General features: G+C 59.1%; 1 protein-coding gene across 1 annotated transcript in view; it reads right to left on the bottom strand.

Moving 5' to 3' along the window:
* LMF1 (lipase maturation factor 1) overlaps nt 1–10,123 on the bottom strand; it is an 88,080-nt gene extending 77,957 nt beyond the window's left edge. The window contains exon 1 of the mRNA XM_047097961.1: nt 9,952–10,123. Coding sequence (XP_046953917.1) covers nt 9,952–10,123 — 172 coding nt within the window. The remainder of the gene's footprint in view (nt 1–9,951) is intronic.
* Between the last annotated feature and the right edge of the window lie 8,546 nt (nt 10,124–18,669).

Below are 18,669 nucleotides of genomic sequence, written 5' to 3'. Positions count from 1 at the left end.
GCGGCTACGACAAACCGACGGCCAAAACCAGACTTGGCGACGGGTGCTTCACTGCTTTCCCCTGAGGGTCTGGAACAAAACAAGGATATCTCACTACCCTGCTCAATGGTGTGGAGGAAGTCCTAGTTCATACGGTGAGGCAAGGAAAAGAAGTCAAAGTCGTAGACTGGAAAGAAAGAAATAAAACTGTCTCCATTAATGCTTGATATGATTGTCTACGTAGAAGATTTTTTTTTAATGTTTATTTATTATTGAGAGACAGACAAAGAGCGTGAGCAGGGGAGGGGTAGAGAGAGGGGGAGACACAGAATTCGAAGCAGGCTTCAGACTCTGAGCTGTCAGCACAGAGCCCGACGCAGGGCTCAAACTCACAAACCGCGAGATCATGACCCAAGCTGAAGTCAGTAGCCCAACCAGCTGAGCCACCCAGGCGCCCCAGAAGATTTCAAAAAATATACCAAAAAAAACCCTCTTGGACCTAATGGATGAGTTTATCAGAGTCACAGTATACAAGGACCATACATAAAAGTCAGGTGTATTCCCATATGTCAGCAGTGAACCGTAATCTGAATTTTTTTAGTTACAATGAATAGCAAGGGACCCTAAAAAAGTGCACAGCTATAACTCTAACGAAATACATGCAGAATCTGTATACAGATTCAAACAAAAATTGATGAAAGGAATCAAAGTTTAAAAAAATGGAGGGAGACATCATGTTCGTGGATTGAAAGATTCAGCATTACGAGGATGCCACTTGTCTCCAGCCCGATCTCAGATTCAGTGCACTCGCAGTCAGAATACCCAGCAAGCTCTTCTGTGGATACTGACGAGCTGATTCTCAAATGAATACGGAAAAGCAAAGGACCTGGAATTCCCAGAAGAGTTCTGAGAAAGTGCAACATTGGAGGACTCCTAGTACCCAATTTCAAGAGTTACTGCAAAGCTACAGCAGCCAAGACAGCGTGGTACTAGCGAAAGGAGAGACACAGAGTCAACGGAACAGGACCGGGGGTCCAGGCACAGACCCACACAGATACAGCCGGCTGATTTTTGACGAAGGGGCAAAGAGTGTTTAATGGAGAGAGACGGTCTTTTCGACAGATGGTGCTGGAATGAATGCTTGACCACGCGCAAGAGCACGAACCTGGACGCACGTCTCACGCTTGGAACAAAAATCCACTCACAAAAGACCCCAGACTAGATGTAATCTGTGGCTTGGGTGTGGCAAGGGGGTTTCGGACACAACACCAGAAGCGTGACCCATGAAAGGAAACCGCAGGTACGCTACCTTGTCAAATGAAAACCTTCCACTCTGTAAATGATACTGTAAAGAGAACGAAAAGACAGGCCACAGGTTGGGAAAACATTTACAAAGTGCATAAAGCACCTGATAAAGGACTTGTATCCAGAATATTTAAAGTACCGTTGAAACTCAACAATATGGAAACAAACAGCCCAATTTTTAAACTGGGCAAAGAATGTGGACACTGAAGTCACCCGTTTCACACAAATAAGATACACAGATGGTAAATAAACACAGAAAAGATGCTCAGTATCATTTGTTGGGGGAAACGCCCGTTAAAGCCACAACGCAACGTCACCCCTCACCCACCGGGACAGCCAAAGCCCAAACACTGAAAGTGCCAAATGCTCCGGAGCATGCAGAACAACGGACGTCGGCTGCTGGGGAGAAGGGAGACTGGGTGCAGCCACTCTGGGCGACGCTGGCAGTTTCTTATAAAGCCGGACAGAGCACAGGACCCAGGAATTATATCCTTACGTGCTCGGCCACGTGAACTAAAGACATCTGTCGACACAAAACCCGCACCCCGGCGGAGCACACAGGAGCTGGGTTCGTAACTGCCGCCGTGGGAAAGAGCGGAGACCCCCCACCCCCGGCGTCGGAACGCGGGAACGGGTGCGGCACGTCCCGTGTGCGAGTCCCGTGTGCTACGGGAGGGAAGACGGGGAGCCGCCGGCTCCCCCAGCCGCTCGGGCGGAGCGGAAGCGCCCTTTGCAAAGTACCGGAATCCAGAGCCCAGGGCCACATCCCGCGGGATCCCGCGGACTCTAGCAGAGGCAGAACTGCAGGGCAGACCGCGGACGACAGCGATGCCCCAGGGGCCGGTGGCCGAGGCAGCGGTCTGCGCGCACAGGGGCGTCAGGGGGAGACGAACGTCCAGGCCCGGGGTGACGGATAAGCGTGCATTTGTCAAAACCCAGAGAACCGCGTGTCACAGAAAATGAACTTTAATGTTTACAAACTAGCGAAACGAGACGACCTGGAGGTCAGGGGACGCCAGGACGGAACGCAGACCGTGCCAAATGACCGGGACTCCGCGACGCTGAGTGCACGGCGGGAGGAGGGGGGGGGGGGGAGGAAGGCTGCCCTAAGGAACTCTGGAAAAGGTGCTGAGCAAAAACCGTGGGGACAGAAGGCAAAGGAACGGTCTGTGAACACCGGCGTCTGGTCGGTTTTTCTCACGGAGGAGAGCAATTGCGAAACCGCTTTGCAGGTGCGCGGAGCTGAGAAAACAGATCCGCCAGGCGGGTGGTGGCCCAGACCTCACAGCAGGGGACAAGGAAGCTCGGAGGAGTGAGGAAGCAGGGGCGCCCGGGCCCCGCGAACCGAACCGGGCCGGCATTGGAGCCCCCGGCGCCGATACACGTCACCCTCCGCGGGGATTGAGACGCACGCACGCGCAAGGAACCGGCCGGATGCGCGTGAGCACGTGCACACCTGACCCGATCCTTCCGGAAGCAGCAGCACCGCTCTAGTGACAGCACTCCCGGCTCCCAACGCCACTCTCCGGTGAAGAAACCACAACTGGAGAAGCGGCTGGTTGTCGGCCGGAAACAGATAGGGGCCGGCAGCAGTGTGTGGCAGCGGCGGCCGGTCCCGGCGCACCGGGAACGGGGCACAGGGACACACGTGAGGCACGCAGGACCGTCGGCGCCGCCAGAGCCAGACAACCCGAAGCCGCGATCAGGAACAGCCTGCGCCCATAACCCGAAGCGCACCTAACGTGAGGAGAGGAGACAGAATCCTTCCCAATGTAGGAGCTCCAAATGATACATGGACAGGCGCTGGCGGGGCTGCTGGGGGGGCTGGGGTCTCCCTCCCCTGGGGTCGCCTGGCCCAGAGACCGGCTTCCAGAGGACAGAGAAGGGACGGGAAAATGCACCCGACACAGGACACACCCGGAAACACACCTTCACCAGGCGATCCAGGTCAGCATCACCTGCGGGGAGTCGTGAGGACTCAGACACCCGATCTGGTGACGAGAAGGGCACCTCCCTCCCATGACCCGTCTCATCACGAGAAACACCAGATCAACCCAGCGTGAGGGACACTACCAAATAAGTGACCAGAACTGCTCAGAACTGTCAAGGCCACGAAAAGTCAGGAAAGGCCGGGAGACTGCCACAGACCCCAGGGGACAAAGCAGACGAGGCGGGGTGTGCAGTGTGGCCCAGGAGGGGCCCTGGGACTGGAGGGCTCTGGTGGGAAACCCCAATAAAGTCTGGAGTAGCCTTAATAGTTGTTTTTCTTTAATTGTCTTGAAAACCAGCTCTATGTGGCTCACCGCGGTGGGAAAAGAAGGGAGTCCTGACCCCTGACAGGATGGGAGCCGGGGGCGTGGGGCGGGGCGCTGGTGGTGGAAGGGGCCAAAGTCACCTGAGGACAAAGGCCCGCCGCCCCCAGCCACAGAGAGCACACCAGCTCTCTTCTCCCTCACCTGCCTCCACCCAGGGCAGGAGCCGCCCAGTCCACACGCCCCGGACCCTCGAGGCCACATTCACCGATGCTCCCCCAGGTGGAGCCCGGGCCCCTGCTCCCCCCCCATCTCTTCCCCGGCCCGTTCCAGAACACTGGGGCTCCCCTACAGAGGGGCCTAATTAGCAGAGGCACATGCTTCCTCCCAGGAGCCACAATTCACACTCCACTGCCACGAAGGAAAACAATTTGGGCTCACCAATGAGCTTTAGAATTTCTTTTCTTTTTTTTTAAGTAATCTTCATGCCCAACGTGGGGCTCAAATTCACAACCCCAACACCAAGAGTCAGATGCTGTATCGACTGAGCCACCAGGTGCCCCTGGTCTCACCAATTAGTTTTAAAAAGCAATTCTAAGCAAGAAGCATTGGAAAATTCCTACCTTACCTACCAGGAAACAATGAAGATAACTTGGATCAATATTTCAGAAAAGGAAACCTATTTCAATTTCCGCTCCTGTTACAGAAATGGCTAAGGAGAAAGAAGCTAAAATTTCAAAATACCATAACATCTCAAAGCTAAACCAACCAAGTGAACCTAGAAAGGCTTAGTCAACCCCCACTGCAGCCCAGGAAGGCAGGAGTCAGCCTCCCACCCCCAACCCAGGAAGGCAGAAGACAGCCCCCCATCCCCTAGGGTGGGGAGGGTAACCAAGAGAATGATCTAGAAGTGACCAGACTACCTAAATATGCATTATCAAGGATGTCTTCAAATGTTTTCTTTAAAAAACAAAAAGAAAAAATTTTTTCTGCCATTCAGATGAATCTCTAGAAGATTATAGCAGAACCATCCCCCAAAACGCCATTCTCCGCTGGCTGGTTCTTAATCACCGTGGTCACACTGCGGGTCTTGGCACAGGAACACCCAGGGCTTTTTCTTGACAGGCGGGAGCCGTAGACAGCTCAGAAGCGGTGGCGGTACCTGCGTCTGAAACAACCTGGAGGCGTTTCACAGAGAACCTTGTAAAGTCAAGGGAGCATCTCGTTAGAATCTGAGCAGCCTGGAGGACAGAGAAGAGCTCGTTTCCGTGATCTCTCAGAAAGAGTGAAATCTTGGAACAACACAAAATGATGAGGGATTTCTTTTGGTTCCGTTTTCCTTCCTCGAAATTTCCAAAGAACAGCTAAGAGTTCTGGAAACACGATGCACGTGCCGGCCTCGCTGCCTCCATCCAGCCCACTCCCGGGCGCCGGCCGTGCTGCTAGAGCCCAGGTGAGGCCTCAAGCATCCCGATAAGGAGCGCAACAAGCTACTGCCTTTATTTATTTCTTATTTAAAAAAAATTTTTTTTTCAACGTTTATTTATTTTTGGGACAGAGAGAGACAGAGCATGAACGGGGGAGGGGCAGAGAGAGAGGGAGACACAGAATCGGAAACAGGCTCCAGGCTCTGAGCCATCAGCCCAGAGCCCGATGCGGGGCCCGAACCCACGGACCGCGAGATCGTGACCTGGCTGAAGTCGGACGCTTAACCGACTGTGCCACCCAGGCGCCCCTATTTATTTCTTGTTTTAAAGAGAGAGTGTGAGCGGGGGAGGGGCAGAGAGAGCGAGAGGATCCCAAGCAGGCTCTCTGATCAGTGTGGAGCCGGATGTGGGGCTCCATCCCATGGCCCTGGGACCACGACCGGAGGCGAAATCAAGAGTCGTAGGCTCAACCGACCAGGTCTGCCAGGCGCCCCGCTACTGGTTTTAGAAAGTGCAGTTCCGACGCGCCTCACGGTACTCAAGGAGTTGTTCCGGGGCAAGAGGACAGATCTACCTCATGTAACCGAAGTAAGGGAAGCCGACAAAGCAAGTGCCCACACGTTCACGACAAGCATGAAGTGGGTAAAGCAAAAGCAGGAATTGGAGTTGGACCAAAACCAGCCTTGAGACCCTTTAGAAGCAGGATTTTCAAAGACATGTCATTCCAGGGACTCCCCGGTAAGCGTGTGGAACTAAGGAGGTGTGCTGTCTGCTCACAAGTGACAGTCCCCTGTGCCCGGCACTCAGAGCCCCCTCTGGACGCTCAGCCGGCCAGGGCGTTCACATCTTCTCCGTTACACCCTCACGTAGCTTCGTGAAGCAGCTTCTCCAGCCAAGTGGGGAGGCTTCATGGGGCAGGGGTCCCTGAACGGGGCACGTTTGAGACCCACTGGGATGTTCAGACAGATGCGGGCCTAGAGGCAGCAGACTGGGCAGGGTCAGAGGACCAGCCCAGAACTAGGGCAGGAGTCTCAGAACGAATGAGCACAGAGTCCCCTGAGAAGGAATGAGCAAGGGACACTCATGCAGATACGCCGATAAGTCACAAGGACGCAGAGTGAAGATGGCAAGGCAGCAGAGACTCTAAAAACTTCCAGAGGAAAACACAAGTTACTCAGATGCTGCCGGGGAGGAACAGATGCTGATTTGGCCTTGGTCCTGGGGTCGGGAACTTTCCAAGTGCGGGGGCCGAGAGGAGCGTCTGCTGTTGTGTATGACAGGCCCCTTTCAACCTGACCTGGGTTCCCACCAACCAGGTGACCCTTGGGGCTTGGGGGCTGGTGTTCGGGGGACCCAACCTGTGATTAGCAGGTGGGAGACCGAGCTGAGCACCCAGGACCGATGATCTCATCAACCACACCTGTGTCACGGGGCCGCCACAAAGACCCCCAAGGGAAGGGGCTCGGGAGCCTCCGGGCAGGTGAAAGGACACACGGAGGTGCCGGGAGGGTGGTGCCCCCCTCCCCCCCGCAGGGCCTGGAGGCTCCGAGCCCCTTCCCCACCCCCTGCCCTGTGTGTCTCTTCCAGCCCTGTTCCCGAGAGTCGTAACCTTGACGATGGACCAGTAAACATGAGTGAGGGTTTCCCTGAGTTCTGTGAGCCGTTCTAGCAAATTATGGAGGCTGAGAAGGGGGGGGGCGGTGAGAACCCCGACTTAGAGCTGGTGGATCAGAAGCACAGGTGACAGCTTGGATTTGTGACTGGCATCGGAAGTGGGGGTGGTCTCGTGGGACTGGGCCCTCAGCCCGGGGGTCTGCATAATGCCGGGTGAGAGCGTGTCAGAACTGCTTGTGAGGGAAAACCCCCACGCACTCGAGCCCAGAAGCGTGTCAGGAGAAAGAATGAAAGTGTTTCCCGTTAGGCATCTGGGAAAGAGCAGGGGTCAGACTATGTGAAGACTTCTCATCATCAATCCAAAAAGTTCTGAGAAAACTTGCTTTGACTGGGAATCACAGAGCCGGGCAAATGAGTAATTCCCATGGGTGTACAAAAAACACAGAAAGTTCACCTCCAAATCCTTTCTTGAAAAGTTTGGGGTAAATTCCGGCAAAAAAGAGAGACTGAAAAGAAAAAAGACGGTGACGTGAGATCTGAAAAATTGGGAACACAACCAGGAGAGAGTCGGGGGCCTCTTGGGTGGGCGGCTGGTATCCTGAGTGTCCACACCAAGGGGCTGGAAGCGGCGGGGGATGGGGGGAAGGGAGGGGGACACGGCTGGAAAAATATCCCACGGGGACAAAAAGCAATGACAGAGACAATCGGCAAAGAGTCAAGGAAATCCTGTGAAACAGGATAGAAGGAGAAACAAAACAGTGTCCTTCCCGCAAGCTCACAGGTGGCCTAACGACCTGCGGTACGCACTCTCGTCAACGTGCAGAGGGTGAAGCGCAGGACAGGGGTCAGTCACTTAGCCTTGTGGCCGGTCAGCGGTCCCCAAGAGCTATTATAAAACTCAGCGTCAAGTGAAGTGTGTGGACAGCCCCCCATGGCAACCGGCATCGTGAAAAACCCTGGGACTTCGGAAACTTTACCGAAACCTTCTGGAAAAAGACCAGTGCGGGATGGGTGCCCGCTTGTCCGGGGCCATTTCAGCCACGGAACCTCGTCCCTGGAAGATGGGAAACCAGTTCCTTCATACGGCTGAAAAACACTGATCCTACCCCAAATAAGAGAAAAGACGGGGGGAAATGCCTCTGTCAAAGCCAGAGGGTGTGTGCTCGGCACCGGGCTTAAAACGCCGGCCTGACCCAGTAGCTCGGAACCGCCTCGCTCGCGCTGCAAGACAGACCTGCCAGCGGAGATCAAAGGCAGCCCCGCTCCTCTGAGAGCCTGAGCCTGGTGCTCTCAAGCTGTGCTCCCTGCCAGCGAAGCCACCAGGGTTTTCCCACCGTTACAGGCCCCCTTTTAAACGTCTATTAAAGCTTCCTCGGGTAACAGCGTCTCCACTTCGTGCTAAGTGACAGCTCGAACACACAGAAGGACTGTTTAATCCTGTAGAGGATAAAGCAGCGCCAGCAAGAACTATTTTTATAGTAACTTAAAAGAGAGGAAGGCGTGGCTGAACGCGCACACTGGCGACCCCGCGGCCCACAAATCGCCCCAGGGTGTTGGGTCACCACTGTGCCCCGAGAGACGGGAAACCCAGACTCGTCCTCCTAGGGCGCACCCCACTCCCCAGCGTTCCTTCCGGGGGAAGGAAGAGCGAGATGCTCAGAGCCCGCGGCGCAGCGGAGGCGGGCCAGGCCAGGGACCAGCACCCTCTGGATCCCCCTGGAAGAGAGCCGGTCTGCTCAGCCGGGCCATCTCAGTCTGGGACTCCCCGTCTCCACCGTTCTCCCCCCACACCCACACTGGTTTGAGAATCTGAGTGTGGGCTCATCCTGCATCTATCTCCCCGTGTAGACTCCTCCACTGCCCGCAGGCTCAGATGGCTTGTGCCCCTTCTGGGTATGGGGACAGGGGCAGGGAGGTGTGCTCGGCGCCTGGGGCGGGGCTGCTGAGGGCTGGGCAGTTCTGGGCCCGGTCAAATGTGGCTCTTCCCAAACCCCGCAGGTGAGGCGGAGGCTCAGGCTTCACCTGCCACGGTACAGAGGCCTCCCCGAAGCCACGGGAGCAGAAGTGAGGCCTCGGGCCCAGCACGACCTCCTCGGCTGTGCAGGGGCTGCCTGGGGCCTAGGTGCGGCTCCTGAGTGGGGGGCACAGCATGGGAAACACTGAGGTCAGGCGACTGGGCCGGCACAGCTAGTGGGCGGGAGCTCTGCGGGGGCACCCCTCGGCCCATCTCCTGGGAGTGGGCGCCCCCCCACACTGCCCAGGCTAACTGGGGAACCCAGCTCCCGGTGCGGATAGAGGTCAAGGGGGACCAGGTGAGAACTCACTTGCCAGCACTCTTGCTCCTCCAACACCACCCCATCGGACCTCACCCAACCCGGCTGGGAGGAGGGGTGCGGAGGGGGAGCTCCGTGTGAAGGGATGCCTGTGGGAGCTGCGTGGGGAGAGGAGCGTCCTGGGGGCCTGGGGAGCGTCCCAGGGAGAGGGGTGTCGGGGGAAGAGCCTCCCGTGGGGAGAGGTGTCCCAGAGGAGTAAGGCATCGGGGTGGGGGGGAACCGTCCTGGGGTGAAGAGTGTCAGAGGAAAGGGTGTCAGGGGAGGAGCGTCCTGGAGGAGGGGGTGACCCAGGGGAGGGGTGTGGGAGGGGAGGGGTGTCAGGGGAGGAAGGGTGTCCCGGAGGAGGCAAGAGTGTCAGGGGAGGGGTGTCAAGGGAAGGCGGTCTGGGTAAGGAGCGTCCTGTGGGGAAGGGTGTCCCAGGCAGAGGGGTGTCAGGGAAGGCACATCTCTGGGGAGAGGTGTCCCAGACAGGAGGGGTATCAAGGGAGGGACGTCTCAGGGGAGGGGCTTCTCGCGGGAGGGGTGTCCGGGAGGGAGGGGTGTCAGGGGAGGAGCGTCCCGAGGGGAGGAGTGTCCCAGGCAGAGGGGTGTCAAGGGAAGGCAGCCCCGGGGGGGGGGGGGGGGGCGTCAGGGAAGGAGCGTCCCGTGGGGGAGGGGTTTCAGGGCAGGGGCTTCAGGGGAGGGACATCTCGGGGAAAGGGTGTCGGGGTGGGGGGTGGGGGGTGAGGGGTGTCCCGGAGGGGGGTGAGGGGTGTCCAGGGAAGGCGGCCCAGGGGTGGGGTGTGAGGGGAGGGCCGTCCCGGGGGAGGGGTGCCCCGGGGGGAGGGGTGTCCAGGGAAGGCAGGCCGGGGGAAGGGTGTCAGGGGAGGGCCGTCCCGGGGGAGGGTTGCGCCGGGGGGAGGGGCGTCAGGGGAGGGCCGACCCGGGGGGAGGGAAGCGGGGGGCACCGTCCCGAGGCCGGGGGCGTCCTGGGGCGGTGGAGGTGTAGGCGCGTGCGCACAGGGGCAACAGTGACCGCAGCCCCGAGCTCCGCGGACTCACAGTAAATGAAAGCGAGGGCCCTCAGGAGCACGATCCTGGTCAGCCAGAAAGTGCCCGTGCGGAGGCGGGCCGGGCAGCCCGTGGGGTCGCGCCCTGACTCCGGCGGAGTCTCAGGCTCGGGGCCCGAGTTCCCCGCCTTCCGCCTCCTCAGCGTCTCCTCGGGCGCCGCCATCGCGGGGCCGCCAGTGCGCGTGCGCGGGGAGCCCCTCGGGCCCGGACGCCCCGCCCACACTGGGAGGCCGCAGCTGGCCGCGCTTAGGGGCGGGGTGCGCGCTCCAGATCCGGGCGCGCGCGCGCGCCCCACAGGGCGCACGGAGCGCTGCGGCGGAGAGGGCGCGGCCCGGGGTGGGTACCCGGGACCACCTGAGTGTACTCCTCCTGGAAAGGGGCTGAGCAGTCCCTCATTCATCAGTCCGGTGCACTTTCCGGACCTGGGCGACTGCCCTCATGGGACGTCACTCTGGGGGTGTTGGAAAGCTTGGGTCTGGCCAGGCCCAGGGTGGGCCTGGTCAGCGTCCCTGTGAGCGGCAGAGGCCCCTCGTGGGTCCCGCGCTCCCTCGGCGCGTCCCCGCGGTGTATGGAGTCGTATGCCGGCAGAGGAACGGTTGGAGGGGTGGTTTCACCCCAGGGCTCCTGGCTGCCACTGCTCAGGGTGTGTGGTCAGGTGTCCCACAGGTGTCCCTTTCCCAGCCCCTCATCTCCACTCTCCGAGGAGGATGTTGGGATGACAGGCACACAGCTAGCGAGGGGCGGCACAGGAAGCGGCTGCGTCCTGAAATCCGGCCGGATCCTCGAGCTCAGGTCAGCAAAACCCCCTTATGCTGCAACACACTCCTACCAGCTCTCAAGACCGGACCTCCAGCCACTGGGGAAAGAGGAGCTTACCCACCAGTGACCCAAGCGGAACCCTGGTGAGGCCACCAGCGACTCCAGCTTATGGGGATAGAGCAGCCCAGGCACTCCGCAAGAGAGATGTGCCGAGTGCGTGGACTCCTGGGTCCCCCTTAGGAGACAGAGGGTGTGCAGGGCAGGGGATGCATTAGACCTTCAGGGGCTAATGGGCAAACTGTGAGGTGCTTGGAAGCAAAGCATTAAGGTACGCGTGGGTTTTTCATTCTCTGCAGCTCTGTACATATTAAAGACCCTATTCTTGTGTGTAGATTGCAAATGTTTGTCCTGGGTTTCTGTTTTGACTTCTCGTTCCGAGTGTTTTGAAATATAAATTACTGATACTTGTGTGGTCAAATCATCAGTCTTTCTTGCTTGTTTAATTAGATCTTTACCGTATTCAAGGTGAGCTCCATGAACCCTTCTTCAGCCTCCAGCTAGCTGTCCCCCACCTGCATTGTTGGGGTAATAGCACATACATGCATCATATAGTGTGAGGTTTTTAAAAAGTGCCCTCCACTTTTTTTTTCTTGCCATGAAAAACCCTTCCTTCGGAGCTTAAGGGTGAAGTGGGACATGTAACAGATTGGCCGGGGGTGGGGGTGGGGACAAACACCTTCTGCATCCTGGCAAGCCCTCAGGGGAGAGGCGTGTGCCCCAGAGCTCCCATCCTCGGGGATCAGAGGGACAGTTATTCCAGGTCCTTCCAGGCGAACCCACAATGCACCTCTCCTCTCCAGCATCCAGGTCCTGCACTTGGGATGGGCCAGCACAGCTGTCTGGGAGAGCAGGGAGAGTCTAGCGCCCCTCACCCTGAGCCCGCTCGAGTGTCCAGGCATTCCCCGGGTGCGGGAGGTGCTCAGGGGACGGAAGGCACGGAAGGACAGCCCTGCCATCAGGTGTGACCCTGGGTGCTGCTTTCAGGTGGGGACAGGCCTCACAAAAGGCCCTTTGTCCTCAGCTTCCCCCGGCCGAGTTGCATTGTTCTCCCCAGAGAAGGGCACAATGGGGCATTGTGCAGAGCAGAAAAGGGCCCTTGTCCAGCAGCCAGCTCCCTGGGCTCCAGGCTCCCTCTCCGGGTTTACCCAGGGTGGGCGAGGCCATCAGAGAGGTCTTCTGGGAGCTCATGTTCTATTTCCTCCGGGACCCGCCTTGCTGGGAGCTGACTGCAGAAGTCCAGCGAGTCTGAGGGGCCAGAACCCACGTGAGAGCGGACCTCACAGAGCGGGGCTCCGTGCCTGCCTGTTTCTGCCTGAATTTAATCAAAAGCGCACAAGTGTATTATTCGGCATCTACTGCAATCTAGATGAACCTCAAAAACACCATGCTAAGGGGCGCCTGGGTGGCTCAGTTGGTTAAACGTCCGACTTCGGCTCAGGTCATGATCTCACAGTTCGTGGGTTCGAGCCCCACGTCGGGCTCCGTGCTGACAGCTGGGAGCCTGGAGCCTGCTTCAGATTCTGCGTCTCCCTCTCTCTCTGCCCCTCCCCTGCTCGCACTCTGTCTCTGTCTCTCTCAAAAATGAATAAACGTTAAAAAGAAGTAAAAAAATATATCATGCTTAGTGAGAGTACCAAACACACAAGGCCACGTGTTGTCTGAGGCCACTTACACGAAATGTCCGGGGCAAGCAAATCTGGAGACAGAAAGTAGATCAGTGGTTGTCTGGGGCTGGGGGCTGGAGGCAGGGGGCAGGGGGGCAAAGGGAACGACTGTTAATCTGTGCACGGTTCCCTTGTTTGATGACGAAAATATTCTAGAGCTAGACAGAAGTGATGAAGGCTCAGCATTGCGAACGCGCTGAGTGCCACTGACCCGTACATTTAAAAATGCTTAAATGTGAGGCCATGTGAATTTCGTTTCAATAATAATAATAATAATAATAATAATAATAATAATAAACGCTACGTTGTATCAGAATCTCCTAGAAGGCACCCTTTTTACATTTTGGAGTAAGTCCTGTCATTTACAGCAAACTTACCTCTTCAGCTAGATTAGGGGGCATCTTACGGCTTTCGCATATTTAGATGTGGGTGCATCTGATGGTCCAAGGAGGCACTCCACTCAAAAACACATCTTGTTTTGTAAACCTTGAGGCTCGTGCTGGGGAGGCACAGGATGGCTCCGGCACACGAGGGTCTCTCCAGAACAACCCTTCACCCACACCAGGAACCCGGGGCACCGGGCTCCTACGCCTACATTTGCAAGCCAAAAACTATACAAGAAAAAGTCAAGCTGGTTACAGAGGGACGGGTACGGAGCCCCGTGTGGCCAGAGCCAGAGAGGAAGAGCCCAGAAAAAGACGAGACGGGAGACAGGGAGGCTTCCCTGAGAGGATCCGTCAGCTCAAGACCGGGGCTGGTGTCAGAGAGACCCGCGGACAAGCCAGAATCCTGCAGGGGGGCCCGTCCTGGGGGGGGCCCATCCGCGGCTCCTCCGGTACAGCCCAGAGCCGAGGCGCACACAGGCCCACGGGCTGGCCGGACTCCCAGCAGCTGCGGGCGGCTTCACGGAGGAATGAGCCCCGCGTCGGCACCTCGTCCAGCTGTCCCCAGGCACCCTGGCTTGGCAGCCCCCGCTGCGTCGGGGCAATTGTCCCCGACGTGCATCTGCAGCTGTCTCTGGCACCCACGAGGACCCAGCTTGGGCCCGACCGAATCACCCACCCTTCATTTACCCCAATTTTTCATGTCCCGACATCTGTTGATGGGGGAACAGAACCCACGGGCGCAAACATCTGTCACTTTCTCCTGGAGGGGTGGTCAGTTTGGGCGGGGTCCCACCCTGACTGTGCAGCGGCCAAGACCCCGGGTGATGCTGGCAGGTGCAGGTGGGGGTGGGTGAGCAGGTGCTGGGCCATTTGCTGGTTTTCTGGAACTGTGACTCACGGACGGCTGTTCCGCTTGGCTCGCCCGTCTCCTCTCCTGGCACCCTCAGCTCCGGGCCACGAGCACTCTCATGCCTGCATCCCAGGGGGAGAGGTGGCCCCGCGTGGCCCTGCACGCTGGTGCGCCACGACCGCGAGGCGAGAGGACAGCAAAACACCCCGGTGTCGTTACATTCCGTGGCCGTAGAGCCCTATGGGGCCAGAGAATGTGGCGCGAAGTGTTTTCTCTCAGAGTGGGGTCCTGACGAGGAAGAAGTTTTGGAAACCGCCCGGGCCAGGGGTCACAAACAGGAGGCCTGCAGGCCGAATTCTGCTCCCAGAGCTCTGTCAGTCACCAGTCACCACAATAACGCCGCGTAGCAAACAGCCTTGAAGCTGTTGTGTTGGCCGGAGGTGCTGCCCGTCGAGCGGGGCTCAGGTGTGCATCTGCGGTCAGCGGGTCCCTGGCCGGCCCTCGGGATGACCGGGGCCTCTTTCCAGCCACTCACGGGCCGTAGGACTCCTTACAGCCTCACCCACAGCAGATTCGACGCTCCCCTCCCGATCGGGCTCCAGAAGGGACCCACGTCCAAGGCCCCCAGTTTGGTCCCAACCTTAGTTCGTAGGTGAGACTGAGGGCTGGGCTGGGGGGGCTTGTCCCCAACACCGTCCATCGCTGGGTCTCACCTTGCTATGGCTCTCAGCCAGTGATTAAAGCAAACACTTCATTTCTGAACAGGATGGGTGGCATTCTCGCTGAAGAGGGGAGGTAGGCCCAGCGGTGGGGACGGGCTCTGAAAGTTGCTAGCGTGGAGTGATGAGGGGTCACAAACGGAGAAACAATAAACACGAGGCGCTGGCTACCACAAGCCCCAGCACCCGTGCAACTCAGCTCATGCAGGGGCCACGCTGACCCCGCTGACCCCACAGGCATCCCGGACCCCTCTGCTGCCCAGAGCAACCCCGGAACTCACCCGAAGTCAAAGGGCCACGGGGGACGTCATCAGGTCCCGTGACCTAGAACGCTCTCCTTTCCAGAACTCCAGGGCCTTCTCGGGGAGATCCCTGCAGCTCCCTCCTACCCCCTTCCACACCCTGAGGACAGGAGGCCGGGGCGGGCGGCCAGCTTTCACGCTTTGCTAGAACGCTTGGCCAGCAGGGGTCCTTGCGGGTTTGCAGCCAAGGAAGTGGGCCGGGTCTGTGCCAGCCAGAGTGCCAGGCCCCGAGGGACTGAGGCAGAGCAGCTCCACAAACTGCCCCTAACCCCGAGCTTCAGGGGGCAGACCTCTGCCAGTCCTGCTCTGAGTCTCCCTGGTGGGCTCCAAACAACCACCAGCTCTCCCACTTTGCTCAAGGCTCCCGCCCGAGAGTGTCTTAATTCAACCCTCCTTCGCCAAGTTCAGAAAAATAAATACTTGGGACACAGCGGAACTCTTTTGACAGGGTGTGTTTTAATTTGCCTCTGGCACCGCTGCGTCTCTGGAACCTTCCGCGGTGGCAGAGCCATCCGGGGCCCCTCGCTCCGAAAGAGGATTTTTCTCTCTGATATTTTCATTTCAAGCTAGCATTGGCCTTTGCCGGTCATAACGGACACAGGGCTCTGCTTCCGAGGGGTCCCGGCTTCGACATCTTGAACCAGAAGCCTCATTAAATCTGGAAGTTAAGTTCGGAAGGACAAGCATAGCTCCCGGCAGCCTATTTGGGCTCGAAAGCTGGTTTTCTGGAGTCACCTTCAACGTCCTGGCTCCCCTCCTGCATGGGGGTTGAGAAGCCCTCTCCCGGCCCCACTGCCTCTCAGAGGAGCCCAGGGACCAGAACCCAGAGGCGCTTGGTGCACCGGGGTTGGGGCTGGGGCCCAGGTGGTGGGGAAGGGCAGGGGGCCTAGGGACTGAGGTCGAGGGGCAAGAGCCCATAGGAGCCAGGGGGCCCACGGTCCAGAATGAGGGTAAGGTCTGGGGCCCAGGGGAATGAGGGTCCAGGAGGAGGGTGGGGTCTGGGGTCCGGGGATCTAGGAGCCTGGTATCACACAATGCCCGTCTGCACAGACGAGGCTTACGGGATGGAAACGTCCAGAGGAAGGCCCAGGCAGACCCCAAGCCTCTAACACCTCAGCGGACTCAGTTTCCCCGCAGGTGGTATGCTGGTGCCTGGCCTAGACGCCTGGCACTCACCTCTACCCAAGGAGGGCTCTGCATACCCCAGGACCCTGCCTGAGGATGGTTTGGGCTGCGGAAGCAGTCTCTGCTTGCCATCAAAGATACACACTGAGACCCGAACGTCGCCGGTGGAGTCAGGCCCCCAGGCCCAGGACGGGGAGAGGAGAGATGGATGGGCACAGCCGGAGGCCGGGGGGTCGCGTCCAGCAGGGGGTGAGTGAAAGCCAGAGCAGAGCCCACAGCTGTTCCCGACACATCTGCACAGCACATGTCACTGGGCAGACAGCGTGCGCCGGGCTCAGCCCTCCGGGCTAAGCATTGCCCTCTCCCCCGATCTTCTCAAAGAACCGCCACAGGAGGGGGTCCCACTGCCCTGTCCTGTCCCCGGCCACCCCTGGGCAGGGTGGCTTTCCTGATCGGCCTCAGAGCCGGTGACAAGGTGCAGCCTGGAGCACATTCACCCCAACCCAGCGGTCGGGAGGTGTCCTGAGGACCAGCACCCCCCACGGGCTGGCCCAGAACACCCTGGTCCTGCAGGCAGGGGAGGGGGGAATCTGGGCACGATCTCCCGGCGGCCTCTGCACACACAGAAGGCGAGGGGCAGACACAGCCAGCTTCCAAGTGGACATCAGCCCAACCGAGGAAGGGCTCTGACCCAAACCAGAAGGTCCACGCCAGCTGGCAAACTACGTCGGGAGGGGTGTTTCAACAAAAAGCTTGGCCCGGAGCCCTGGGAGTCTGTTACTGGGGGCCACTGGACTCCTGGCGCCCCTGTGAGCCCCCTCGCCTCTCGCTCCGAGACCCAGCAGGGCAGGACGGGGCTGTCTTTGCGGAGCCACTGCTCAGAGCTGATCGCTCATCTTTGTCCTGGATGTTTGGTTTCTGCAGACCAGCCAGTAATTAAAAGCACCAATTAATCTCTGAGACCGAGCTGGGGTTCCCAGGATGTGATGCCAACTGCTTCAGGCTGGCTCGCTGAGAGGCCCAGGTCATGGCTGCAGACACACAGGGGACACGCCGTCCCTGGGGCTCACGGGCCCGTGTGGCCCGCGCCCGGTGCCTTTCTCTGAAAGTCTGCACAAACTGTGGACGTGGCCTCCCTGGCTGTCCAAGATGCGGGCCAGGCTGAGGGTAGGCAGAGGGTAACGCAAGGAACGAGAGCGGGATACCGTCCTCCATGGTGGCCTCCTCAGCAGCCCTTCCTTCCCATTCAGCCTCTCCAGCGCCACACATGCACACACACGCGTGCACACACGCAGGTGCACACACACACACACACACACAGACTTCCTATGCACCCCTAGAAGCCAAGGGCTGGGGAAGTTGGGGGCCCTTTGCCTGGAAGAGGTGTCCCCGGGGCCCTCCAGGCCCAGACTGGCCAGGTCTTGTAGGCTCTCAGGGTGCACATCAGCCTACACTTCCTGCTTCCCAGGTGCCCTTGGAGCCTCTGCCGGGGCCTAGGTCTAGAATCTTCACCTACATCAGCCATCCCGTGCTCTAGGGTCTCAGGGCCTTTGTACATGTTGTCCCCCACTACCCCCACCACGAGGGAGTGGCCTTTCCTCTTCAAGCAGTTGGAACCTTCAGGTCTCAGCTTAACGTCACCTCCTCAAAGGTGCCTTCCGGGACCCCCCACCCCCCAGCATGGTGAGTGTCTCAGCTCCATGGTGTTTGCCCACAAAATCCCCTGGCACAAAGCAGGTGCTTCATCAATCCTGGTGAGGACAGGAACCAACCACAGCCACACCCTGGGACCCACCCAGGGCCTGCCTACCAGCTGAGGACATGAACTGAGGGCAGCACTAACGAAGGATGAGTCTGGAAAGCACACCGGCAAGTATTACAGGCCTTCCAGAAGGCCAGGAGGCTGTGGGGCACTCCTGGAGGCCACCCCATGTGTGTGCGGCCGGCCCTGGGCTGACGAGCTGGCACCTGGGTGCCGCCTTGTGGGGAAGTGCACACGTATGCTCTCGGCCAGCCGGGGGGTCAAGGCCTGGCAGGACAGGCGCCTCCCCAACCATTCTGCGGGAGCTGTGGGCTGCACGTAAATGACAGGCGCTCACCGGCACCCCTCCCAACCCCCAGGGTGCTCAGTGCAGCCCAGGGGACGTGAGGGTGGGTCCTAGGACCACACACCCCGCACCAATGTGTGACCTGGGTTTGGCACTCCCCCAGCCCGGCCTCTACCCTCCGAGGATCCCAGTGGCCACCTGTCCGTGACTCTCTGTGGGCCGGCAGGAAGCAGGGAGAGGCTACCTTACCTGGTGTCCCCAGGGCAGCCCCGGGTTTCATCGTCCTTGGAAAAGCAGGGCTCTTCATGAAAACCCAGACATGGTGCCCAATGTCACACTGGGTGCAAGGAGGGATGGGGTGGGGGGGGCGTGGAGGGGGGAGAGAAGGAGAGTCTGGGCCAGGTCCGCCAGCCTCGACACTCCATGAAACTCCTGCTTGCACTGGCAGGGGGCAGTAAGTTCAAGTTCGGCGAGTACCCCCAGGAAACCTCCCCTTGGGCCCTCCCTGAGTCCTCCAGCTGCACAGTGGGGACCCCAAGTGGAGGGCAGGACCTCTGAGGGGAAGCCAGCACAGGCCAGCAGGTAAGGGTGTTCCCTGGCAGGTGACAGAGCAAAAGGAGAGCAGACACAGGACAGGAGGCAAGAGGACAGGCCACTCCCAGAGGCTCTGCCTCTGCCATCAGGTGCCCCCCCCCGCCACCCCCAGGGCTGTTCACCTTAGATGCAACACCCCCAATGGCACTTTCCCGTAAGGCAGGAGATCAGGTTCCCTGGGCAGCAAAGCCCACTGAGAAAA

The sequence above is a fragment of the Lynx rufus genome, unplaced genomic scaffold (assembly GCF_022079265.1).
Source record: "Lynx rufus isolate CCGP_SWC_20201006 ecotype Redwood Valley unplaced genomic scaffold, mLynRuf1.p SCAF_43, whole genome shotgun sequence".
Taxonomy (NCBI): Eukaryota; Metazoa; Chordata; class Mammalia; order Carnivora; family Felidae; genus Lynx; species Lynx rufus.
This window is presented reverse-complemented; position numbering and strand designations above follow the sequence as displayed.